Consider the following 25304-nt stretch of genomic DNA (forward strand, 5'->3'; position numbering starts at 1 on the left):
ATATTTGCGATAGTTGACAGCAGGCAAGCGGACACTAGAGGTTGGACTGAGTGCCAATATCTGCTCCGAGAGAAAATATCTAGAGAGGGAAAAAAATTTAATAAATGAGTCAGTAGCGTAGTTCAGAGAATGTTGTTAGGTCTATATTTTTGAAATGCGTTAAGAATACATTTGCTATTAAATATCCCAAACGAGCTTCAGAGGACTGTGTAGAGACTACACTGGATGGTTGGCTGAGCGGTGGAGGAACATTTAAATCCAAGGTAATTTCCCTTTCCCTTACAAGAGTTTTGTTTTTATTATTCTTTCATTTGATTGACAAGCTGTCTTTCACTGTGCTGTTCAAGTAGTCGGGATATGAAGAAATCACATTGTTTTCAGAAACTGCTTGCATCATGGCTACTTAACCTAAATAGACCGTAAAATAACTGATTTGTTTATGTGTAGATTGTTGCTTTGTCACACATTCTTTTTTTAAATATTTCCTGTCCGATCTTCCTTTTCCCCCCATTTCTTTACACTCTACTGTACAACTTTTTTTCCTTCAGTATCTCCTTTGACCTTTACCCTTAACATCTTAGGTTGTCTCTGATCTGGTGGGATGTCAGAGGGCGGCGCAGGTGCCTGCCCCCAGGTGTTTGTGGTGGACAGTCAGGCCAGCTACATTAAAATGCCCCCTGAAAGGAAACCAAGGTGGGGGAGTCAGCTCCAAAAGTTTCTTCTCTTGCTGGTGGGACTGGCCATGTTGGGAATAATCGTCGAGGGATTTTTAATCTACAAACTTTACCAAAGGACAGAGGTGAGCATGAGGTCTGTGTGTGATTGCGTACATGTGTGCTGTAAGAGAGAAGAGAGAAGTGTCAGTGCTTGGACTGACTGGAAATTCCTTCTCTTTAGAATTTCCCTGCTTGCCCCTACGTCATATTGAGACATGTCATTGCAGGGCTAAATGCGTTTCGGTGTGGGTCCTCGTTTGCTCTTTAAGCTATAGGTCGATAGTGACACGTTTTTCAACTGGACTCTTTCTCTAGTTGTACTTCCCTTTATTTGTATCTCAAGCACAAAGCTGCAACATTAACTTCACTTTTTTTAAAGACAGTTTCATAATGCTGTTTATTATTCACCTGCCTCTCACGTGTTATGCCCTCTGTTTGTATATAATATGAACTGCACTTAAAAATCAAACCTAAGATCTCAGGTTTTATTGAAAATATTATTGTTACATTTAGGTTACTATTGAAAAAAATATTGGAGTATGTGGTTTCATACAAAAATAATCTAATGTGTAAAACATTACTTGTATATATACATATATATATATATATAATGTATTTGCAGAATTTACATTTAGTGTGCATGTGTTTTTCCATACATCTCTAAAGGACACCTTCCCTTATTGCATGAGGTTCCTACATTTTGACAAACACACAAAGATTTTCACTCAGTATTTGTTGTGTTGTATTTATCTTTCCTTCCCTGTAGGCTTCTTCTTCTAACCATGAGCCTGACCTTAAGAACCGGACAAACCCCAAGCCAGAAAGTCTGGTGGGAGGTATTGAGATGCCCATTCTTAACATGATTCATTGATAATTCATGATCTGCATAGAAGACTGTCTGTGAAGGGAAGCCAGAACAATTAAATCATCATATAATTTAGACCATTAGACTGCTAACACGTTGAAATTTTGTATTGTTTTTCCCCACAACTTCATCTTAAGAATTTTATGTGTATATTTAAAAATGTTTTTTTACACTGGTTGATCAATTAGTTGATCTGCCCTTGCTTTCTTGAACAGGTAGGAAGATGAGCAGAGATGAGAGGAGACCCTTTGCTCACCTGCTGGGTAAGAGGCTCCCCTCATCACTCAAACATGAACACTGCATATGAGCTCTTCAGATAAATTATGGTCCAAGCAACTGCTTTCTCTCTCTTTATCCAAGGCTCCAATAAGCCGGGGACGAACGATATAGTGCAATGGGCAAAAGAGGGTGACGCAGTCACCCAAGACATGACGTATAAAGAAGGCCGACTGACAGTAGAAAAGGAGGGCTACTACTATATCTACTCCAAAGTGATTATGAATGCAGCAGAAGAGTGTTCACTTAGCCAGCACAAAGTCCTGAAGGAGACCAAAGCCTATGATAAGCCTATAGAACTTATGCAATCAAAAAGGTACTCTTTCTTTCCTTTCTTTCCTCTCTCCCATTGTTATTGGTGTGCTTATTTGTGTGTTGCCTGTCTGTAATTTTTATGTTTGTGCTGAGTTGATTTAAATGTGACACCTATCATATTTTTCTTCTAGTATTCATTGCTCAACCTCAAAACCTCATTTGAAGCCTCCAGAGGCTTCAGAAGATTTGTGGAACAGTTACCTGGCTGGGATTTTCCAGCTGCAAGTTGGAGATGAAATTTATGTGACACTGAAGAATATAACGAAGATTCATGGAGGGTCTACTCTTAACTTTATGGGGGCCTTTATGGTATATCCCTAAAGACACGTGTGTGCCAGTTTATCTTATTCTATTTACTCAATGTTAATTTTACACCATCTGTTTGGATGATTTCTATGTATAATATATGCACAAAATAGATAATATATGCTGTACCCGGTGTATGTATTTGGATCACCAATGAAGAAATAACATTTTGTTGTTTTATAAAAAAGTATCTGATATTCAGGTTATATAATGCTATTTTTGCAATGTGGTTTCTTGTTTAAAATAAATAATGTTTTTTTCATCAAACAAATTGCAAAGCAGTATCATATCCTGATTATGACACACAACAAGAACAACGAATAAGAAGATATCTCATAAGTGAAAGAATGAGATGCGGCAGATTTTTTTCTTGTTCACATATAAAACTGTGTGAACACTCATAAAATCATTTGGAAACAGCTTGGATACCTTAAACACACTGTGATGAACCACAGACAACCCACATTACATAGCTGCATATTGAGAGATGCAACAAACACCAATGTCTGCAAGGCACTATATGTGTGTGTGAAGTGCAGGATGTGGTTGAGTAAGGATGCAGTGAGGAGAAAATGGGGGAGGGAGTGGAGTGGGGGGGGGGGGGGGTATTGAGATGCTGGGTCTAGTGTTCCTGACTCAGCTACTTTCACACTTTAGGGGAAAGTTTCACATCACTGAAGCAGTTTCAAGTGGAAAGAAGTAAACCATATAGATAGTCAATGAGGGTTCATTAGCCAAAAATGGCTTCTTCCATGGCAGTAGAGTGGAAAGACAGAAAAATGAAAGTGTGTGATGTGGAGTGAGAATAAAACTAAAGCACATGGACTAGTAAAGACAGGTGCAGAGACAGGTAACTAAATCACCACTAAGACAGAGACATAAGTAAGTGGAAAGACTGACCTCAGATACCTTTGAAATATTTGGGTCATTTCCTGCCACAATACACAGATAAGCATCTGTGCAGAGAGGAACAGGCTCAAACCAAGATAGTCTTTGCAAACTTGAGCTCGAAAGCAATGGTTGTACAAACATATCATGTTGCTGAGGTTTATTACTTGCAGCGGTGCAATGTGTCCATTGTCTATTTATGTTAGTGCTTTATTTTACATAGTTTTCTTGGGTTTTACACCCATGTTTTACATACTATTTCAAGTCTCTGTTTTCACTACATTTCTTCAACTTCAACTACATTTCAGAAGCAAGCGTGGCACATTTTGCTTCATTCTACTAACCTGACAAATTTTCTTGTGAACATCATGAGCTTTCAAACACAGCATGTATTCAGGTCATAAAATCTGATGCATTCCTCCTCAACAGTAACAGGATGCATCAATAAAAGGCTGCTTGCACCTTAATGCTTCAGTAGTAACGATCTGTTTGACGTGATAAATGTCCACTGAAAAGGGAATAAGTAATTCCACATATAGTAAAAGTCTTGTGTTTCATGCACATGCAAATTCACATGCACATTCACAATGCAATACGTTTCAAGGGCTGCACATTCACAGATCTGGTGGTAAGAGCCAGAGATGTGCAAACAGGGACACTGACACACATGAGTCCTGAAAAGCAGCTGCAGCCATACACAATGCAAGGTTTAAAATGAAGAAAGAAAGAAGCTTGACTAGTGTTTTGTGAATCTTCACCTCAGCGAAAGCACTTTTACAGCTCCATTTCAGACTTGTCTCTTGTAAGCAAGTAAAGGGTACGTTGCCATCATGCATCAACTGTATGTAATCTTACAGCTAATCTTGTTTAATGCATATGTTAACAGGTCAAATGTTTGAAAATAATTTTGATAGAGTACTTTTAAGTCAGCAAAATCAGATTTATTATCCATGTTTGTTGCCAAAAATATTGTCAGTTCCGTTGTTTGGAATTTACTGTAAATTTGGGGGTTTTTTGTTCATTTTTAAGGTGAAAAAAGGTCACTTTCTCTTTCAGCTTGCAGGTACATGTTGGTATGTGTTTTCTTTGGCAGGAGCTGCCATGCTTTGAGGTGTGTGTGGGTGTTGTGGCACAAGGAGTGACTGACAAAGCATATGAAATTGCACTGTTGCATATGTGTGGGGAAACCAGCACTTAATCATAAAGGTATAAGGGCAATTTGATGTGCTGCAACAGAGCTGCTATAAACTATTCAGCGTGCAAACTTTTCACGAGTTTCTATGTGCGGTGACGGTTATAGTTGGCTAAGAAAGCTGCAGAGAAGTGGTTTACTTTTCAAAATCTGTCTTTTATTTACAATGCTACTGTCCTATCTAACTTGATCTGAATTTAGATAGAACTGAAGTTTATTTGACAGGCTATTGACTATTTGACTGCACTATGAAATAAGGAAAATCACTGAGGAAACAACATGAAGTCAAAAAAGGTAAACTACGCAGCAACTTTTTCCCTTTTGTTTTCAGATTTTGCTCAAAGATAAACAAATAAAAATTTATTAGAAGTAAAGACATTTGTTCTAGAGTAAAAATAAGAGAAGAAAACTATAAAACTACCACAACAACCTGGGACATGTATTACAAACCAAGTTTATCATACCAAAGATTTCTCAGCTGCTAGCACACTAAGTATATGTGGGTGCATATAGCAGAACTCACCAAAGATGGAAACTCCCAAAAAACAGTAATTGTTATACAAGAAAGAGAGATTAAACAACTTTATGGCCTTTTGCCCTAAGCTTTACAGTTTGTAGAAACACATTACGAGGAGGTTTCTTAACAGAAAGTTTGCAACGCCGCATTTGCCCGCTTGTAGTCCATGAAAGACAAAGCAGGAGTCAAAGAGTTGGCCAATCAGGTTCACCAGGGTTTTTGACTGGTTGCAGGAAGCTGTACCAAAGGTGGAACACCTGCCACTACCTAGTCACCTATTAAGGGTGCAATGCTGGTAGGTGGTGACTTCTCGTGTCCAAAGACACTACTGCAGATGTGCCATAAGTGAACCAAGATTTTTTTAACTTAGCTATACACATTACAGCAGTGTAACAGCACCAAACAAGTCTTGTCCATGTTTGGAAGGCTGGCAGAAAATTGCTAAATGTTAAATAAAAAGTCAATAAAGTTATAAATGTATCTGCCTAATTTTTAAGGTACAGCTATGTACAGCTGTGTGCGCCACTGAATCGTTTAGAGGAATGAACAAAAACAACAAACTTGCGGGCTAAACCAGCTGTAAACAACTTCAATAAAGATAACGGGAGCTGTAGGTTCACTCGTAACCACTGGTCCCAAAAACAATGCATCACACCAAATGTGTACCTGTAAAAATAAACAACTGATTGAACTTGAAATTTCTTTATTTATATGTTTCTTTCAGTTTTGAAAATCACTAGTTTAGAAAAGTGAGTCCATATAAGCAAAAAAAAGAAAAAAAAAAGAAAAACACTGTACCTGCATATGCACAAAAACACATGCACTGATAGTGCATGTGTTTTTGTCATATGCAGAAAGTGTACATTCATCTTTAAAAGTAAGGATATGATTAAACTTACTTTGTTTTAGTTCGTTACATTCAGTACTTACTTTTAGACCAAAACCATCTTTTTATATGTACATGTACTAAAGCCTGCTTTTTGCTTTGAGCATTTGTTGGAACCATGAAAATCCTCATTCATTATGACAGCACCAGATGAAATTTTGTTTCACTTGACATCTCCATCTCACGTATATACGGGAGGTGTTTGTTTGGTGGCTTATAGGTTTTTTTTTTCTTCACCACACATCATGGTAAATAAACAGGATGTGATGTGCATCCAGTTCCCGGAATGAGGTGTGTAACATTGAGGTAAAATTTGTCACAGTCGCTTTCACATTTTCTTATTTAACACTAAAAAATACTTCATGTCACCACATCCATGTTTTTAATATGGATAACAGAGAAATACATTCAACAATGGGTTCGTCCACAGGACTTAGACATCTTTTAAAAGCAAAACAATTTCTTAGGTTGAGTCTTTACACTTAATTGTAATTAATAAACAAATAAACTGAATGTTTTAGAAATTCTGGATATGTTTTGATTAACTCTGACTTTTTTTCTGCATAAGTGCACAATCTCACTCATCACTTGGTTACTCATTGCTTCCAAGAACAGATTAACAACAGAAGAACTAAATGCATCCCTGAAAGGGTTTTTTTTTTATTGTGGTTGCAGAGGCCTAATGACAACTTGAAATCTGTATATTGCACATCAATATCAGTGTAGTGACATCTACTGTACATTTAAAAAAAATCCTATACAAAATATAAACATTTCTATAAATAAAAGTTATAAATAAAAGCAACATAAGTACATAAATAATTCCATATCACCAAATAAATATACAGAGAAACATTTTTACATAATTACATACAATGAGGCAAGTTTCTAGTCTCTCCATATTCTCTTTGCATTATCACAAATGCAGCTTTTCTTGAGTCTCATAAGGTTCTTTCTCCTAGAACCTTTGCAAGGAAGCTCGTCTTAGCTGTGAAAAACGGCACCCAAGCCTGTCCGTTTTCAACTATGTGGGTTTATGAAAAAACAGACTTCTGTTCTTACTCGTTACAACCCACGTGTCTCGGGTCCATTTACTTCTAGATAACAGCAGTAGCACTCCAGCATGTGCATCTATGGGTCTATGAGGAAAATTCCAAATCCTGAGCTTTGCAGCTCCAGTTTCCAGTCTTCTAGGCCTTTCTGTACTGTCATCTGAGTGAGCATTCCCTGGTTTTTTAGTTGAGCAACAGTCCAGCATTTCCTGCTCACAGGTAGTATACCTGCTGGAAGCTCCACTTTGCAGGTAAGTTTATCACCTACTTTCACCGTGAGAACACCCGCGTTGCATGTGGAAGTGCAGGTGAAATTTAGCTCAACATACATGAAGTAGGCTCCATCTTGTACTGGCGTCAGTGAATGCCGCTCTGGGTCGAAGACAAAGTTGCTTCCTACAGTTGTCCGTTTACCATATGAGATGGATTTCCATTGCATGGTGGAGTTTTCCAACTCTGCAAGAGGAGACAATTACATTTATTTTAGTTTTTGTTTACACAAGATAATCAGATTTGGCGGTTACACTTATAGATTTGCTAAGACTTGTAACCCCATTTGTTGTAATGCAAAATAGGGTTTTTATTTTTCTCAAAAACTTAAATGTACACTTTTCATATAAACAGCAAACAGTAAAAGACTAACAATAACGTTAAACCACGAGGTCATTATTTTCTGCCTACTCTAAATCTTTTGCAAAAAAAATGTTATAACTTCCGTTTTTTCTGTAGATTCAAAAGACTTTATGTTACATGGCTTTATATATTTGGAAAATCAGTAAAAGACTTACTTGAGTTGGCGGCTTGTAAATAGGAAAATTTCTCCATCTGTTGGCAAAACAGTAAAGAATTTGTGAATCAAAATGGATAAATGTAAGAAAAGAAACGATATAAAGTAAAAGGTTATACAAACTTTCTGAACAAAATGATAATAATTAATTACCTTATATGCTGGGGAAGATGCGTCTCCCGTCTGCTTCTGCGGCGTCCCAACTGATGGGGGCGAACTCAAGGACTTCATGTCCGACCGCAGTTCCATCACAACCATCGCTCCTCCGACTGCAAGAGCTGTGGTTGCCACAAAAAGAAAGCTGATGGACATGACTAAAAAATTGTCCAGGCACCTTCCACGCTGAGGGCTTCTTTCCTGAAGCGCTTCAACGTCCACGTCTTTGGCTTGCTGTCCCATCAATCCGCAGTAGGGTCGCTTGAGCTTCGGTCAAAAAGTTCACACTGAGCAGCTTTTATCTTCTCAGAATAAAAGGTTTGAGCGAGCTTTAAAGTTTTATAGGTCCGGCTTTGGTTGGTTGACGACCAAAAGATAGTCCGCTCGTCCGCCGAGTCCACTGCGTGTCTTGGTTTAAATGTTTCAACTGTAAGCACCCATAGCTATTTATGTACGTGAAGTCACTTTCAGACAGGGAGGAAAAACGCGGAAGTCATGGGTTTCCCTACCGTCCCCACACATTCACACCCCCTCCTTCCCTGGTCTTACAGGAGGTGAGAAAATAGACGCGCAGATTTTCCGCAGCGCTCTTCGCTATTGCGCAAGTGCACCCTAGAGAAGTGCGGTGGAAAACGAAAGGGACAGAAGAGACGATACCTTCAACTGCACTACATTCCGAAACAGTCAAACATAGCTAACCTTTTCACTTTGAACAAAGCAGGACTGGCAAAAGTGGCACAATGGAGATAATGATCGCATGAAAAAAGCGAATATGGACGCGGCTGTCTTAGGCCTTATGGGAGTTTTTTTTTTTCTTTCATTTTTTTTATGTCGGTGTGTGTTTGGGGTTTGTGGGTGATTGGACAGTGTAGGGCATTTGTATGTATAATAATAAAGAGAGAGAGAGAGAGAGAGAGAGAGAGAGAGCGAAAGAGAGAGCACGAGAGAGGGGGGAAGAGAGTACTAGGAGCAGTTTTACCAGGAGCATGTCAAATGACAGTGTGACTGGTTGCACAAAAAATAACCAGGAATATCCCTTCTTGCGTTTGAGAAAGCGAGAGAGCGAGAGAGTTTTATCTGCTAGGAGCAACTACAAGCAGTTTCACCAGAGGCATGTGAAATGAGACTGACTTTAGCTTGAAAAACAAAAAAAAAAGCTAGGGATATCCCTTTGTTTTGTGTGTGTGTGTGTGTGTGTGTGTGTGTGTGTGTGTGTGTGTGTGTGTGTGTGTGTGTGTGTGTGTGTGTGTGTGTGTGTGTGTGTGAGTGAGAGAGAGAGGGAGAGAGAGGGAGCCCAAGAAAGAGAAAGACCGCAAGAGGTTCAGCTATTAAGAGGAGCTGGATGGTGGAATCTATTAATACTGCAAAAACTATTTTCCCTTTTCAGCTAGTCAAACTTTAGTCTTAACAGGTACAGTTCAATGCTTTGATAATAGAAGTATGGGAATTCCCCACCATATCTGTATAAGAGAGGGGAAAGGCACGAAGAGTTGAAGAGTGACACTAAAAGGATTACATAGTGAGAGTGATTTTCTCAAAAAAAAAAAAAAAAGTAATGCTTTTATTTAAGAAAGGAACTTCTGTCTTACACAAAGTCAAAATATAACTGGCCAATATTATTATCTTTATTCTATTATTATTATTTTATTTCATTGTCTTTCTAAATATTTTACATGCCATGTAATAGCTTGGTCTTCTATTCATTAGCATATCAGTTTCACCATCACAGTCACCACTTGCTTCACCATCAAAGAACGTTTAGAAACCCAAACGAGGTACATGCCGCAAAACCATGAATTCTATCAGAGTGGCATGGCTATCTGGCTTTCTGAATTCAAAATGTGATGTTTACATATGCATTAACTTACTTACAGGATGCTTCAGTTTTTCAACATGTTTGACATGTCTGTCTTCCAGTTTATGCAGTTGTTATAAAAACTAACCATCAACACAAAAGGCAGTTATTAGCTATAGAAGCAGCTAATAACTTGTGACTGACATTTCAAGTTGAAACAAACAGAACATGCTTGTGCTGCTTTCTGCACAGACGTGACATTTACAATGAGATGTTAAATATAAACTTATCAATTAATTACTTTTTTGTCCTTTCCTTACCTCACGAGTGCTCATTTCACTGATCGTCTTGCAATAGAGTCTACGCCGACATCGCTATCCACACACATTTGAGAAAGGGCTTTTTGCTATCTGTATACTACATAAACACTTTATTCGCATTCATATAAATAGTCATGCTGAAGTTAGATGTTGGTCCAGACTAAAATATATCAACAACTATTTGATAGTTTACAGTGAAATTTTCTGCTGGATAGTGCAGCATAAAAAAAGCTGCAAGACAGGGAAGTCAAGGTAGCAATAAACCAGTAATAAAAACACATGGACAGCCATTTGTTTATGTTTCTATTTATTTATTATCACCAGTGTAAAAGTGACTTACACATTTTAAAAAAACTTGTAAAAAAAACTAGTAATAATTAAATGCAGATATGAATACATGCGGGGGGGGGGGGGGGTTACTGTAAAAGAACTAACTGGACTGATCACAGGCATTACAGTCTATTGTGTAATTGATGGTGAATGACTAGTGAAGACTCTTCCTCTAGCATCAGGTGATGATCTGTAGAGTCAGCATAGTGTATATTGGGATTTATGGTAATGGCACTCTAATACTATTTTTGGATCATGTTAAGGGAATGTTTGTGGCTGTTCCTGAACAAGAAGTCATGGGTAAAAGGAAGTGGCTACCACTTAGAAAACAAACACAGTGCAAATTCTGGCACTAATGTATACAAAAAAAATATTTAAATATATATATAGCTTTATCATAGAAACCAAAAAGATGGTGTATTGTTCACACAGAGGGTAATGTTTGTGCTGTATTTTGTACTTTTTAGATCACGTGAATTCAAAAGAGGTTATGGGTTAGTAAGAATAACATTTAAAAACATTATTGCTCTGCTGTCATGTACTTACAAACTTATTTTGCATACAATAAAACACATTTATGTGCCTGTGCGCCATGTTTAGTTCCTGTGTTTGTTTCTTCATCTCTGACATCATTGCTTAGCATTTTAGTGCTGTTAAGTAGAAAACTAGTGAACAACTTGTGGTAGAGAAATATTGGCACTTTTTATTTATTTGAATGATTTTTAAGTTCCAATACTTCTACTTTTATGTCTCCTAATAGGGCCCTGATTTACAAGATATTTTGTTGGCTACAGACAAGTTTAAAACAGAGCATGGAACTCAATAGTTTATATTGAGTCTATAGTGATTACAAATTTTCAACTCCCAATTTTTCTTTTACATATTTTGTATGCACTGTACAAAACTCACTGTGATTTGCTCAATAAATTTGCATACCTACAGTTGAGCTGTTCATTCCATATATGTATACATATGATAGCAGCTCAAACATCCACTTATTATTAATCAGTTTGTAAACGCTCAAAAAAGTGGGGCGACTGAAGACTGGAAAACTGTTGCTAGGTCTGATGACCCACGATGTCAGTTGCAACATTTGGGTGGTATGGTCAAAATTTGCTGAAAGCACCATAAAAACTTGGATCGAGCTTCCTTTGCATCAAAAATTTGGGCTGGTGGTGTTGTTGGTTGTGCAGGGGATTGCTTACTGGCACACTTTGGGCTCTTTAATAACTACTGAGAATTGCTTAAATTCCACCTGAGTATTGTTGCTGACCATATGTCTTCCCTCATGATCACACTTTACCCATCTTGTGATTGCTCCTTCCAGCAGGGTGAAGGGCCATGTCTCAAAGCTCAGGTCATCTCAAAGTGAATATTCCAATATGATAGTAAGTTCACTGTAATTGCTTCCACACTAGATTAAAAGATTTGCGTGATGGATGTGCGGCGGACAAATCTGAAGCAGCTGTGTGACGCTATTGTGTCAATCATCTTGTTAAATGTATGCCAGATAGAAGTAAGGATGTTCTGAAAGCCACAGTTTATCTGCTATATTTTGTAGATAAACTGTATCTGCGGGCTATTAATTCTCCAAAATGTAGGCTCAGGGTTAGAGTAGGCACTTTCACCTCACAGGGTTGAACCATTCCAGTACAGACCTGACAGGAGGGCCACTGTCACTATTTACATTGACTGACTACAGGTTAGTTCTGCCAAAACTTTCAGCTCAGTTTCTCTCAAATTAGATTTTCAGCTGAACTGTCTCAAAGTTTTTCTTAGTTTCTTCTCTGTTGAGTTTTTGGGGGATTTTTTCGAAAGTTTAAGTGATGTCCAAAAACCTTTATTGCTGCATTCATGCAAAGCCCAATAACAATGTTTTTTACATTATAATACACAGGTAAGTTTTACATCTTCCATTGCTTTTTGTTTAGTAACATTAGATAATGTCATGGCCTTTGTGACGCTATCTAACCTTAAACTTTGGGGAAGACAAAAACAAAAAAGTACTTAATTAAAATATCATGAGGAATGACAACTGAGAAGCATGACACGGTAATGGGAAAAATGTGGGGATTCTTGCTGTGTGGGTGACTGAGATGAGGAAGTCAGTCTGAAACAGAGAAAATAAGAAATTTAGCATTACGAGCATTTGTAGAAGGTCATATGCTCCACCAGGGCAAACCCATGTCTTCTGTTCCTCAATGAAACTAACCACAAATATACAAATAAGCAAACTATTAAAAATAAGGCAGCACAGACAAATTCCTCAAGAGTTTCCCAGCTGTTTTGAAAAAGATTGAGCTTGTTAAAAACGAACAGCATCTGTGTGTGTGTGTGTGTGTGTGTGTGTGTGTGTGTGTGTGTGTGTGTGTGTGTGTGTGTGTGTGTGTGTGTGTGTGTGTGTGTGTGTGTGTGTGTGTGTGTGTTATTTAGTTTATCTGAATTTATGATCTACATCTGTTCACCTTGCGTGCTGTTTTAAAAGATTTCAGAGACCTTTGTTAAGAGGAAGTTGCATAGAGGCCTTGTAATGTATGAGAATAAAATCATTTTACAAAATGACGCTCGAGCTTCCTTACGGAAAGTGACGAAATGTCGGAGGAAGGTAAAAGAGGAACTATGTCACTGTTAAATGCCTCAGATAAAGTAAACAACTGCTAAACGTACAACCTTGCACAAATACACACCCACGCACATTTCGTCCTGGATTTTCTGTGGTCAGGATTACATGTGGCCCCACTTCACCTAATTGACCAAAAAAACAAACAAACGTTATGATGTGCTGGGTTTTCTCACAGGGAAGTAGCTCTCTGTGTTTTCACTTCACAGTCAGGATCATGCTATCTTTCTATCTTCCTCCATGTATGAAAACAAAAACAAAAATGGCTAAACCCCAGGATAATTGCTAGAGTAGAGCATCCACTGATAGGGGTTTTGCTGCCACCTACTGCTGACAACTGTTTATCTTGAATGTTGTGCTGCAGTTTCACTTAACAAAATAAGTTAATCACCAATTTCTTAATTTACTCTTAATTTAAAAAAGAAAAGAATATTTTTTATACATTGTAACACTACTTGTGAGGATAAAACGACTCGTAAAGTTGTTGTGTTTTATTTCCTTGTGAGCAAGCTTTTGTTTTCCATGTCCCACGTAATGAAAATAAATGCAACATATTAAAAAATCAAGCTTATCGCACCAGGTCATCTAAAAAATGGAAATTTATAAGTACATTTAAAGTGTATGAAAACTGGAAAAGGGTACAGCAAAATGTAAAGTCTTTAATTGTACTCGTCTCTTGTAAGACGAGGCAAAAATTGTTTTTTTTTTTTAAACATATCTTTGGTGCCTTTTTGGTTATTCCCCTCCTTGGTTCGTTCAGGAGTCAACCACCACAAAGTTTCTAAAAGAAAACATACAACTGGGACTTTTTGTTTCTGTCATTGTAAATAGGGTCACTTTTTGTTGTGCTGATATTTTTCAGTGTACACGTTGGTTTGCTTACTTTTAGGAAAGTGGTGCTACTGATTTTGCTACACAAAAACAAAGGCATAAATGAACAAAATGTCACGAGTTCGAAAATGTTGAGAAATGAAACAAACCAACGGAGGCCCAGGAGAGTGCAATCAAACAATGAGTTTATTAAAACACACGCAGGAGGAGAAGTATACAGCATCACATCAGCACACCATCTCCTGCTAAAAATACATTTGGCAATAGTTATATAACATCAGGGTTAACGCCCCTTCTTGCGTCGATTACAGATCAAATACATCGATTACAGTAAAAGGTACATCTTAGATGGCTAAAAACAGACACAGAAGTTCTTTTTTCTATAACATCTTTCATACATGGCAATACATTTCAAGTCTAGATGGTCTCTGAGTACTTGTCCTTTTCTTAACTGGTCTTCTGTCATCTGTTACTAAGTAAACTGAAATGCAGTTAGAAGCTAAATGAATTTCGGGCCTTTGGCCTGGCAGGCTTCTGGATTATATGTGTGTTGTAAGCGTGTTTGCTGTCTATCCTTCTATGCTCCAAGTCACCTACACAATAGATTGTGAAGACATAGCGCTCCACAAAGCTTAAAACCTTCTTTAATAGACTGAGCATCAACACTAAATGAGCACAAACATGCAATGTGTGTAAAATAATCATAGCTGCACCTGTAATAAAAAGGTTAAGGTGATGGCCATAGCTTTAATAAACATCTTTAATGCAATATCAAGGCTGTAGGATATATTATTAATCCAATGTTAATAATGCAGGTTATATTCTAGCAGTAAAATAATTTCTGTATCTCCACATTCCCTCTTTTGACATTTTGAAAGAAATCAGTGGCATTATGGACATCGGAACAACCGCTCCGGGGTCCACAGCCCTTGTTATTACCTTTACCAACAATGCTCTGGCACACGGAATGAGACAAAAACCACAGGTGACCAGTATCCCTAAAAATGTAGCAATTGAAAGCATAACCGACATAGCCAAACCCTTCCATTGGCCAAACACGGATGACATCCAGCTCTCCAGCGGGTTGTCGATACCTGAGTCCTCATGCATGGTTTTAGACAGTTTTCAGGCCCTCCAGAGCTCGGGTTACCAAGCCATCTGGAGCAGTATTATTGGGGATAAAGGTGCAGCACATGTCTCCAAACATGGCACAGACGCCCCCTTTCTCCACCAACAACATGTCAAGGGCCATTCGATTTTGCACTCCCATCAACGAGGTCGGACCCAATTGTTCTGCGAACCCTTCCATGGCATCCCTAGTAAGGTTAGAGAGTCTCAGCACATTGTAATGTACATAGTTAATGCGATCAACATTCTTATTAGGCGTTACCCAGATGAATATACTTTCAAATCCTGAAGCTACTTGGTCTGCTAGTTTATACTCGTTCGGAACTCCCCTGGGCACCCCTATGGAGTCAATCCAGGTAGGAGAGTTCAGTCTGGGGTCGTACGCATGGGTACCCTGGGTCCCTCTTTTTTGCCAAAATGTGTCTTTTACGTTTGGCTGTTAAAGTACGTGTGGTGCGTTGTGGAATGGCTTTTACCTGGTTTCCAATGAGTATGAGTGGAGCTCCCAGCCGCACCATAGCACATGTCCCTTCACTTCCCAGAGGAACATGGACCAAAAGGGTTTTCTGCCCACAATAATAATATAACCCACTTCTTGCCCATGTTCCAATCACTGTGTTTGGGTCACTTACATTGTTTGTGGTTCTTCCCGTGAGTGTGACAGCACACCAGCTTGGGTCAATTTCTCCCAGTATATAGCATTGCCGGTAGATAGACTGTGCTCCCTTTTGTCATATAGACTGTATCCAGTATAGACGTTATCAGCTGTTTCCAGTCTTCATGCCTAGCTTTTAAGCTAAAATAACTGGTTGCTGGCTCTGTAGTTTCACGTTGCATGGAACTGCATGTTCCAGTTACCACAGTTCTTTCACACATTGGCATCAAACCACTGTGGGTATTTTCCAAAAGCTGAACTTTACTATTATTTGTCACTGACACAAGAACCACATCTTTATAAAGTACTTACTTGTAATGTTTTAAATTGGTTTTCAGTCATCGTTCTCCAAACTTTCTGAAGGTCTTTCTAAATTTTTCTTTGGACATTGGTTACTTTTTCACTCATTTATAGTTCAGGCACAAACCTGACCATTTTTAAAGGAATACTTTTTGTTTTGTTTCTTTAGCCGCTTAACACAGGCCCACAGTATAAAATATAAACTTAATATTGTTGTGTACAACAGGGTATTGAATTAGGGTGTTATTAGGGTAGTTATTAGGATAGTATTAGGGACATATTAAGAAGAACAAAATATATATTATTAAGACCCGACACGGGAACTGAAAGTTCCATCTGGCCCTTCAGTTGAGCCATTCTGTTCACTAGAAGCCTCAAAATTTTGACCTCAGTGGAAGGGTGAATGTCAAGAAGCTACGTTCAAGGAAAGGAAACAGGAAGAAAAGAATAGGGTATGCCAAATTTCACAAAAACCACAGTGAATGAGTCAAATAGAGCTATTAATCCAAATTTGAAATTTATGGCTGAAATCATCCACAATATGTATGGAAGAGATCTGGAAAACGTGGAGGGCCAAAATTAATTAAATATATACATCATGAAATAATTAACTAAGTGTGTTGTTAATGAATAAAAATCTGTAACAAGCAATTAATTAAATATCAGTAAATTTAATTTAAATATTTAATAAACTGTTTGTTTATTACAAATGCAAAATAATTAATTGCACATTTATTTAATAATGTGTTAATTTATTTCTTTTGGGCACTCGTGTCCCTCAATAGAAGAAAGATAATGCCAATTCTAGAAAAGCATAGCTGGAAAGAAAAACATATGATGACTCACTGTTAGTCGTGGACTGCTCTCCTCATAACCTGGAACTCAACATCCTTGAAGCAGTGGGATCATCTTGACAGAGAAAAGAGTATACCAGCATCCAAAAGAAGAGCTCAAGAAGGCTTGCCTGAGAGTTTAAACTGTATTGGAAAAGAAAAGAAAAGAAAAGAAAAGAAAAGAAAAGAAAAGAAAAGAAAAGAAAAGAAAAGAAAAGAAAAGAAAAGAAAATTCAGTCTTGTTAAGATTGTATGAACTCAAAATACTGTTAACATCTTTTTCTCCACTTGTTACTTCTACCACCATCTTGTAGAATTCGCCTATAGATTTCAGTTGAGGATTATTCTTACTTATGATATATTTGAAGGGGTCAATAAACCACGATAAAAAAAAGCACGATGTGTTTTTCAAACAACTATGTAAAAATTACATTTAAAAAGTACTAAAGTAATCAGACTCAAAAAGTAAAATATGTCCAGATCAATGGCAAATATTTGTATTTTTTTTAAATGTGGGCTAAATTACTTAAAATACTTCGAATCTCAGTGTTTTTTTTAAAGTGATAAGAAGTTTTATTTAGTCTACTTGTGATTTCTTCCCAATCCCCCATCACCTGCATTTTTGTAGGCGATAAGTCATACAGTAGTAGTGATGGAGAAATATCTTCCAGACTGCATCCATGCAATAACCACCGTCACACCGTGACACATATCTGATGTGCTGCCTCTAATTAGGACTTGCGGATTTTTCCCTCCCTGTTTTCCCTAATGTTCGATGAGCTGACAGGAAGAGAGAGGGAGAGAGTGAGAGATTTTATCAACTAGTTTCGCAAACCACGCATATCTTTAAGCTGACGGAGGCACTTCAGCGAGTCTGAACGAGCCCTGCAGACTGACACCAACATGAGTAAAACATTTCTCCACCTTGACAGCGAAGAAACACGTCACCACGCGCTCCAGGTAGCATATTAAATACTCCGGGAACTTTTGGATTAACTTTCACTTTCCCTGGAGATCTGCACATGAGTAGCCAAAGGGCGCTCCCAAGTTTCTGATGCCAGTAAGATCTACAACCGACCTACAATTCGCAGCTAATCGTCATGTTGGATACGTTTGCCCCGCAGAGCGCCGGTGTGCCCGTCTCCAGCGCGGACCTCCAGCTTAAACTGACGGAAAACAAGAGCGGCCTGGGGATGGAGAACGGCACTGGGAAGAAACTCATAGAGATAACTGGACCGGCTTTATCCAAAAGAAAACTTCTGGTCGGCTTAGACCTGCTCTGCCTCTTTCTTGGTAAGAAGGCCTAGCTAATTGGATTTGTCAGTGTTTAACATAACACTATATTGCTTATTGAGGGGTCTGCATTGCCTTGTACAAGGCCATGTATTCCGCAGCATAACATACTTCAACATTTAACCCTGTGTTATAAGCTGATACAGCCCTGTGTTCATTGTGTTACTGGACTTCCGTGCAGTTTTTTTTTTTTCATTAATTACAACTACACTGGTGCCAGTGTGCATTAGTACAAACTACACTAACCGATATGCTGAATGGGTCTCTGTATTTTTTTAACTGTAGGCTACAACGTAAGAAACTTGTTTTCTCGTGAATGTTTTTATAGCTGAAATCTGCAGTCGATTCAGCAGTGAGTTGATAGACTTCAATCAGCTAATAACATTCTGTTGTCTCGAAAAGGGTTTGTGGATGTTTTTGCACAATTCTGTTAAATTCTTCCAAATAATTCAAGAAATATGGGTATTATCAAAGCGAGTCATTTGTTGTTTGTTTAAATCCATATGTTCTCCTACAGTCTCGAGTCATTGAGGAATTTGTTCATCAGCGACAAAATCCCGTGCACTTGTTATTGCTTTCAATAAGATCACGTCGCCCATATTAAGTGCTGTTCCACTTTGTTTTCATCCCTTCATCAAGAAATCAGTGGGTATTTGGGTACTTATAAACGTGATGATCTTAGAGTCTTCAAAAAAAAAGCAGCAAATATAAAAAGGTGAAAAAAGGAGGAAACCAGAAAAGTAAAAGAGACAGAAAGTTCGTTTTCGCCCCTTTCATCTACATGCCACCCCTCTTTTTCTGCTGCTCTTCAGCTCTTTGTGCCAGCTGGTTTGTGCATTGCCCAGGGAATTGTGCAGTTTCCATGACAACATACAGTTCTCAGGGTAGAGTCAGGCCAGGGGGAATTCAATAAATAATGTACGATCCATGACTATCACATGTGTGTGTACACATACATGATCACGACTCTACTTGTTGACCCTAGCTCATAGTGGTATTGGTGGTGGGAGAGGGGTTATGTAATGCTGGCTGACTGGAGCAAGCTGGACAGAGAAGTAGCCTGTAAACAGATTGGATCTGTGCAGAAGGGTGGAGGCCCTGCGAGAAGTCTCTGTTTCTCTCTTTCTTTGTCTGTTTTGATGTCTGTTCCCCACCCTTGTCTTTTCTGTGTGTGCGTGCAGGCATGCAAACAGGAGGCAGAGAAGGAGAGAGGACATGAGAGACAAACAGAGACAGTGTGAGGCTGGTTCTGGCTCGGGTCTATTGGCGCTTTTACGCTTTGTTTTGTTGGGAAGAGCTCAACTGGAGTCACAAACAACCCCCCCTTTCTCTCCTCATCAACAGAAATGCATACACTTAGACACAAATACACACATGCGCAGCCAAACTGGGTCTTTTACTGAGCGCTGCCTTGCTCCGCTCTTCCACTCTCAGTGGATTCAGCTTTTATTCAGTAAGGAAACTGGAGCTTTCGGCTGTTCTCTGAGTTTCTTTGGTCCCAGTGGAGGAGTGTTACGACCCCGACATTCCTAATGGTTGTTCTCCAAAGAAAAAGTTGGATTTCCTTTTTTCTGTAACCGTCTTACTTTCCCAAACTTTTTTCCTTTCTCAAAATCCCTATTCATCTGTCTTCTATGTAGCTTTAAATTTATGTTTTGATTATATTATTTTTGTCTATCATTAACAATGTCTCTTCTTGGTTAACCTGAGATGAGAACTTACTCCTCTTTTCTCCTCCCATGTATCACTTTCAAAGAATACTTTCACCCAGAGGGAAACTGGGGATTTAAAATACTTAATTTTGGTCTAATTCTATTTTTCTCCCTTTTCTTCCTCCCACTCAGCTTCCATCCCTTTATTTGCATGTGAGCTAAAGGCACTGAGTCCTTACAGAAGAGGCTTCATTTGTGGGGATCCCAGCATCACGTATCCTTACCTGCACAGAGAAGCCATACCAGATGAATTACTCATCACAGGTGGCATCATCATCACCGGCCTCACTGTGAGTATTCATCATCTTCATCATTCCTGTCGTATCAGTCATCCCATTGTCATTTATTGTACAACAACATGTAATCTTGCGATTCTCACGTTGCATCTGAATCTAGATCGCCCTCGGCGAGTGTTATCGGGTGCGTTTCCACGGTGTCAGCTCGAAGGCCTTTGTGAGGAACGTATACGTTTCGTGCCTGTACAAGGAGCTGGGGTGCTTCCTGTTTGGATGTTGTGTTGGCCAATCACTGACCAACATGGCCAAGCTCAGCGTGGGACGGCTGCGACCGCACTTCCTGTCAGTGTGCGGCATTACCTATGCATCACTCAACTGCACACCTGGGACCTACATTGAAACAGTGACTTGTCGCCAGCCTGACCACCAGTTAGAGGAGGAAGCCAGGTGTGTGTCTGCATTCATGAATTTGTGCTTTTAATGTCGTATTGAAATTTGCAATTCTAAATACTTCTCCACTTTTTCAGGAAGTCCTTTTTCTCGGGCCATGCTTCTTTTGCAATGTTCACAATGCTCTACTTAGCTGTGAGTATCTCTATTTATTAGTCCCTTTTTCAAAAATGTTTCTCTTCCTCTATCTCTCTCTCTTTTTCTCTCCCACACACCACACATTCATACTGGCAAAGAAAATTGACTGTCTCTCCAATTTCCAATTACCATCACTCTGTAAAATGCTGAGAGAGAATGAATGAAACAGGGACTCATCCCCAGTCCAGTTAGCATCAAAGAGCGAGAGAATAAGAGATGAGGGAATGGAGGGAGATACGGCACAAACAGAGACTGCTTTGTTCTGCTTTGGGAGGAGTGTGACCTCGTCTCACTGTGCTGCTCTATTGTACAAGAGTGTGTGTGTGTGTGTGTGTGTGTGTGTGTGTGTGTGTGTGCGTGTGCGTGTGTGTGTGTGTGTGAATATGTGTACTCATTTTTATGCAGACGTAAATGGTGCATCAGCAGAAATTCAAGTATTTTTACAGCTAACAAGCTCAGCGTAAAGAAAATATAACATGATTGTTCATGATTGATCTTAAATGTTCTATAGTGTCCTATAGAACTTTACATATTTATATTACATGCAAAGAGAGCGTATTTCACTATTAACCTTTGGTGGGAAGATTTGGACCTGGCTTAGACAAAGTCTGAGTCAACAAACTGTAAAGTTTTCAGCTTACAACAGCATTTTAAGGAGGGTTTACCCACTTTAAAGTGAAACAGATGCACAGGAATCACTTTTACTGCTGTTGCTGCTGTTATATAAAACAGTGTTTCACACCTTCAGTGACTAAAGCACAGAGGGGTCATTGCGACATCTATTATTTCAGGAGCACACATCTGGATCTTTAGCTACCCGACTTTGTTCTCTCACAGTGTCACTAGCACCACTTTATTTTAAGAGGGAAATTATTATTCATAATTTTTTTTTAAAAAAAATCTTTTTTAAACTTAGGAACTCACTGCCTAATTCATAAGTGGAACTGAAGGCACAGTTGTGCACTTTCAGTCTTTTCTTTGTCCTGACTTTGTCTTCTTTTGACTTTCTATGGTACCTTTTTTGGTGGGAGTGGGGGGTTGATAATTTAATGTGATTTTCATGCATCTCTCTGAGCAAATGAACACTAGGGTGCCAAAAGTGGAAGCCACTTTGTTAGATGACAATGAGAGCCGACTCACAACAGTCTCTCGTCACAATATCGGGTGTTTTATGATGTGAGTGGCGCGTTGGCTGTGACACACCTGTGACAGTAGATCAGGAATAATTTCAGAATAATTTTTGCTGCTCGTGTGTCCATAAAACAACACTTAACTGTTAATTTACCATTAAACAATAACAAGATTATTTGCCTCCTGTTGTATTGAAAGTTATCGTGAAAGCTTTAACAGTGCACTGGTGAAAAAGAGGGGAGATGGATAAAAAGTCAAGTTAAAATGGTTATAAAGTGCCTTAAGAGAGTAATTCCCAGCCATGTTCCCAAGAAGGGGCACAAGTATCACCGGTGGTATTTCTTTAGTATCTAAGTTTTCAGCTAACAGAGCTCAACTAAATCAAAAAAATGAAATAACCATTAAATTAAAGAACTGCACCCATACAAGTCTGAACAGTAAACTTAAGTAAGACTAAGCAGTAGAGAAAAAGATGAATGCATAAATGATTAAAGCTGGTGAGGAAACCTACACAGAAGTACATCATTAGCTCGTTGACACTGTTAACTAATAGTAAACCAAATGCTGCCTAAGCATAACGGATAAACACTTTAAATAGCTAGTTAATCTTATGAATAAAATTATTACTCATTATTTAGCTAAAATATGGCTAACAGTTAAATTGTTCATCAAGAGTTCAAACACAAATGCTAGCAAAATATTATAGATAAAATGTTGAACTTGGTCACCAAGACTCAAGAAAGTAATGCATACAAAGGTAGTAGTTGATGAATGCTTACATTATAAATATATATATTTATGAATATCTATGAATAGTCTTTTGCCATGTTTCTGCCATTTCGGGATTTCTTTCTAATATTGCAGGGTCTTTACCCTTTATGTACGATATAAAGCACTTTGAGGTATTGTGGACTGGAGCTATATAAATAAAACTCAATTGAATTGAATTAACTATCCATAACTGATAAGTCCAGAAACAGGTGTTGAGTACTCTCAAAGATGCTTCAGATTCTATAACCGCCTATAACCTTCATATGCAATGTTTAATCATTTGTAGTATCAAAATTAAATATATTTGTCATTACCACACCACTCACATTTATGAAACCTCTCTCACAAAAAAACAAAAACATATCTTAACCCATCTCAGAAACCACTTATCCAATCACCATCCACCATAGCCCTTACCTTCTGGTGGAAGCTGTAATTCCCTGACCGTCAACACAAAGAGAGAACTTTTGTTCCCCCTCCCCACTGTAATCCGTAGCTTTAGCCACAATTATCTCTTCACTTGTAAACGTCTTGTATCTGTAATGTATTGCTCAGCGCATTTAATATTGTTTTTGTTTCTGTAATATAGTTTTACCTGCAGGCACGGCTGACGTGGCGTGGAGCTCGGCTGCTGAGACCCATGCTGCAGTTTTTCTTGATTATGCTGGCAATCTACACAGGCCTGACCCGTATCTCAGACTACAGGCACCACCCGTCTGATGTATTAACAGGCTACATACAGGGAGCTCTCACTGCCTACTGGGTGGTCAGTATAACTTGCCTGCTTGTCTTTGTGCATCAATGCGTGTCCACATGTCAAAGTCTGCTTAATCCTCAAGTTGGGCATGTGTTTATATTTCTCCCAGGCCTTCCACATCTCGGCTATGTTTAAAAGCTCCAGTTCAGATCTCTCTCCGACCGAGACCCCTGACAGCCCCCTGTCACCCCACCATACTGTTTGCTAAACCTCATTCCCACTTACCGCTGCATCTGCCTGCATCCACCTGCATCCACCTGCTGCCTGAAGACTGATTTGGACAGACAAGAGATCTGAAGAATGCAAGACCATTTCCTGTGAAATCAAACTACAAACCTCAGTATTTTGACAGAGTGAGGGGAGAAAAGGAAAGCAGACCTTATGAAATACTGTCAAAGCAAGCAGTCAACATTTTGTCCTTGAAACTGACATTAGCTTCACATGTAACACTTACCTGTGAGATGAGACTACAAACAAGACTGAACGCAGAATCACTATCACTCCACATATCACTTGTAAATATATAGTTTTTTTTTACAATTCAAAAACTGTAAAAGCACTTTTTTATGTCCATGATAGTGTTAATAATTAGCACTCTACAATGACTTAGTATGTAGCATGTAAAATATTTCATACAAAAGTTAATTATTTTGTGTAGTTTATTTATCCACCCACTGAATGTTGTTGAAGGAAAGCACAAATAGCAAAAAAGCAATTCATTTAAAAGGTTTGCATCGGGTGTTTTCATTGGATGCATCCGTCCATCTCTGTGTTATGTAAGTGAGAGGACTCCTAACAGGATCTTTGTTTATGGAAGAGGATGGATGCCACTAGTTCTCAGACATTATGAAGTTATGCATGCTTGTAGATAACAGATCATTAAAAATAAAAGTTATTTTTAGTTGTTTAAATTTCATTGTAATGTATGTAATTAAAGGGTTTGACCACTTGGGGGCACTACTGCAAGCGTGTAAAACAGCTTTCACATGTTTACATAAGCAGACAGAGAACATGTCATCTCTCATTTGGACTAAAGCGTCTCTGTCCACCTGAGAATTCCAACATTTTTTCTCTTTTCGCTTTGATTTGGTCTCCCCAGACTCCACGGGTAAGTTTCTAATTTTTCAGAAAGTCACTAACTTTGTCTTCTTGCTGTTTGGTGCTGGCCAGGTGGCACGGGGTAGATTTATCAAAGCTTGCCTAAAACAGCAGCCTGCTGCGACTGAAACAAGATTAAAGAGAACCCGGATCAAAACAGTAGAGTTATTAGCTGTAAAAATCAAAACAATGAGCCAAAGATGTTCAATTAGCACTGTGCAAATGAGCTGGAAAGTGGGCGATAATTCTCTGCTGTTTTGTCATAACAAGCAACACTTTACATTACACTGTGTCATTTGATCTGTTTCGGGGCTAATCCAGAAATATTGATTAGTGGAGCTTTAAGCAGATAGCACAAGAAAGCAAACAGCATCATTCACATTTATTATATGGACTGCTTTTTTTGTCTATATGTTTTTGTGATGAACCCATGCAACTGCAGTTCATTTAGTATTGAATTCATTTCATCACACTTCTCTTCTTATATTCGTCATCTTTGGGAGAATCCAAAACCTTATTTAGGGAAATGTAAAAGTGTTATCAACTTTTCTTTAAAATATCAAAATTAAAAGCAATCACTGTGCCGCTAAATAGTTCCTGACAGAATGACATTGCACTATTATTAATGCATGGATGTGTCCAAAGCATTTAAATTTTGCAACGGGATTGACTTTGAGCTCATTCTCATTACTGTCTATTTTGGGGAAATCTCTCTTATCATTCGAATTTGTTGCTTTGCATGTAATATCTTAATTAGATGTAAGATCGATGCATTAAGGTTCAATATTTCCCTATAAAATAACATATTAATTTAAAACACCAATGGCAGTCACCTTAGACTACATTGCTTCTTAGACACGAACATTTCTCACTCTCCTCACATCACATACCAAGCACACCCTCCCAACTTGTTGGTCTATTAAAGCTGCAGAATTTTCCATCTCTCCCTC

General features: G+C 38.5%; 3 protein-coding genes across 5 annotated transcripts; 2 read left to right on the forward strand and 1 right to left on the reverse strand.

Moving 5' to 3' along the window:
• On the forward strand, nucleotides 1–2749 carry LOC113023243 (tumor necrosis factor ligand superfamily member 14-like). 2 transcript variants are annotated; one of them, XM_026169269.2, is made up of 6 exons: nucleotides 1–263; nucleotides 582–799; nucleotides 1483–1552; nucleotides 1797–1844; nucleotides 1942–2173; nucleotides 2304–2749. In XM_026169269.2, exons 2-6 carry the CDS (start codon nucleotides 602–604, stop codon nucleotides 2491–2493), a joined length of 738 nt encoding a protein of 245 aa, XP_026025054.2. In that variant the 5' UTR covers nucleotides 1–263; nucleotides 582–601; the 3' UTR covers nucleotides 2494–2749. The 2 variants fall into 2 exon arrangements, with proteins under 2 accessions (XP_026025054.2, XP_026025053.2); XM_026169268.2 differs by having other exon boundaries at nucleotides 12–263; nucleotides 549–799.
• A 3844-nt stretch (nucleotides 2750–6593) lies between these two features.
• LOC113023244 (uncharacterized) lies at nucleotides 6594–8442 on the reverse strand. The gene is made up of 3 exons (XM_026169270.2): nucleotides 7954–8442; nucleotides 7802–7838; nucleotides 6594–7469 (listed from the first exon to the last, which is right to left on the reverse strand). The coding sequence occupies exons 1-3, from the start codon at nucleotides 8197–8199 to the stop codon at nucleotides 7093–7095; spliced, it is 660 nt and encodes a 219-aa protein (XP_026025055.1). The 5' UTR covers nucleotides 8200–8442; the 3' UTR covers nucleotides 6594–7092.
• Nucleotides 8443–17632: 9190 nt separating this feature from the next.
• Nucleotides 17633–24167, forward strand: LOC113023865 (phospholipid phosphatase 3-like). 2 transcript variants are annotated; one of them, XM_080302769.1, is made up of 6 exons: nucleotides 17633–18061; nucleotides 19906–20063; nucleotides 20170–20456; nucleotides 20537–20594; nucleotides 23089–23265; nucleotides 23366–24167. In XM_080302769.1, the coding sequence occupies exons 1-6, from the start codon at nucleotides 17869–17871 to the stop codon at nucleotides 23462–23464; spliced, it is 972 nt and encodes a 323-aa protein (XP_080158895.1). In that variant the 5' UTR covers nucleotides 17633–17868; the 3' UTR covers nucleotides 23465–24167. The 2 variants fall into 2 exon arrangements, with proteins under 2 accessions (XP_080158895.1, XP_080158896.1); XM_080302770.1 differs by lacking the exon at nucleotides 17633–18061 and adding an exon at nucleotides 19306–19615.
• The last annotated feature ends 1137 nt before the right edge of the window (nucleotides 24168–25304 follow it).

The sequence above is a fragment of the Astatotilapia calliptera genome, chromosome 6 (assembly GCF_964374335.1).
Source record: "Astatotilapia calliptera chromosome 6, fAstCal68.1, whole genome shotgun sequence".
Lineage (NCBI taxonomy): Eukaryota > Metazoa > Chordata > Actinopteri > Cichliformes > Cichlidae > Astatotilapia > Astatotilapia calliptera.

Excerpts from the sequence above, each read along its gene's own strand:
- LOC113023243 (XM_026169269.2), top strand. The coding sequence starts at position 602 with ATGTCAGAGGGCGGCGCAGGTGCCTGCCCCCAGGTGTTTGTGGTGGAC. Across the intron at positions 800-1,482 it reads AACTTTACCAAAGGACAGAG|GCTTCTTCTTCTAACCATGA; the intron begins GTGAGCATGAGG and ends CCTTCCCTGTAG. Across the intron at positions 2,174-2,303 it reads GAACTTATGCAATCAAAAAG|TATTCATTGCTCAACCTCAA; the intron begins GTACTCTTTCTT and ends TTTTTCTTCTAG.
- LOC113023244 (XM_026169270.2), bottom strand. The coding sequence starts at position 8,199 with ATGGGACAGCAAGCCAAAGACGTGGACGTTGAAGCGCTTCAGGAAAGA. Across the intron at positions 7,839-7,953 it reads CATCTTCCCCAGCATATAAG|ATGGAGAAATTTTCCTATTT; the intron begins GTAATTAATTAT and ends TTTTGCCAACAG. Across the intron at positions 7,470-7,801 it reads TTTACAAGCCGCCAACTCAA|AGTTGGAAAACTCCACCATG; the intron begins GTAAGTCTTTTA and ends CTCCTCTTGCAG.
- LOC113023865 (XM_080302769.1), top strand. The coding sequence starts at position 17,869 with ATGTTGGATACGTTTGCCCCGCAGAGCGCCGGTGTGCCCGTCTCCAGC. Across the intron at positions 20,064-20,169 it reads TCATCATCACCGGCCTCACT|ATCGCCCTCGGCGAGTGTTA; the intron begins GTGAGTATTCAT and ends ATCTGAATCTAG. Across the intron at positions 20,595-23,088 it reads TCACAATGCTCTACTTAGCT|TTTTACCTGCAGGCACGGCT; the intron begins GTGAGTATCTCT and ends TCTGTAATATAG.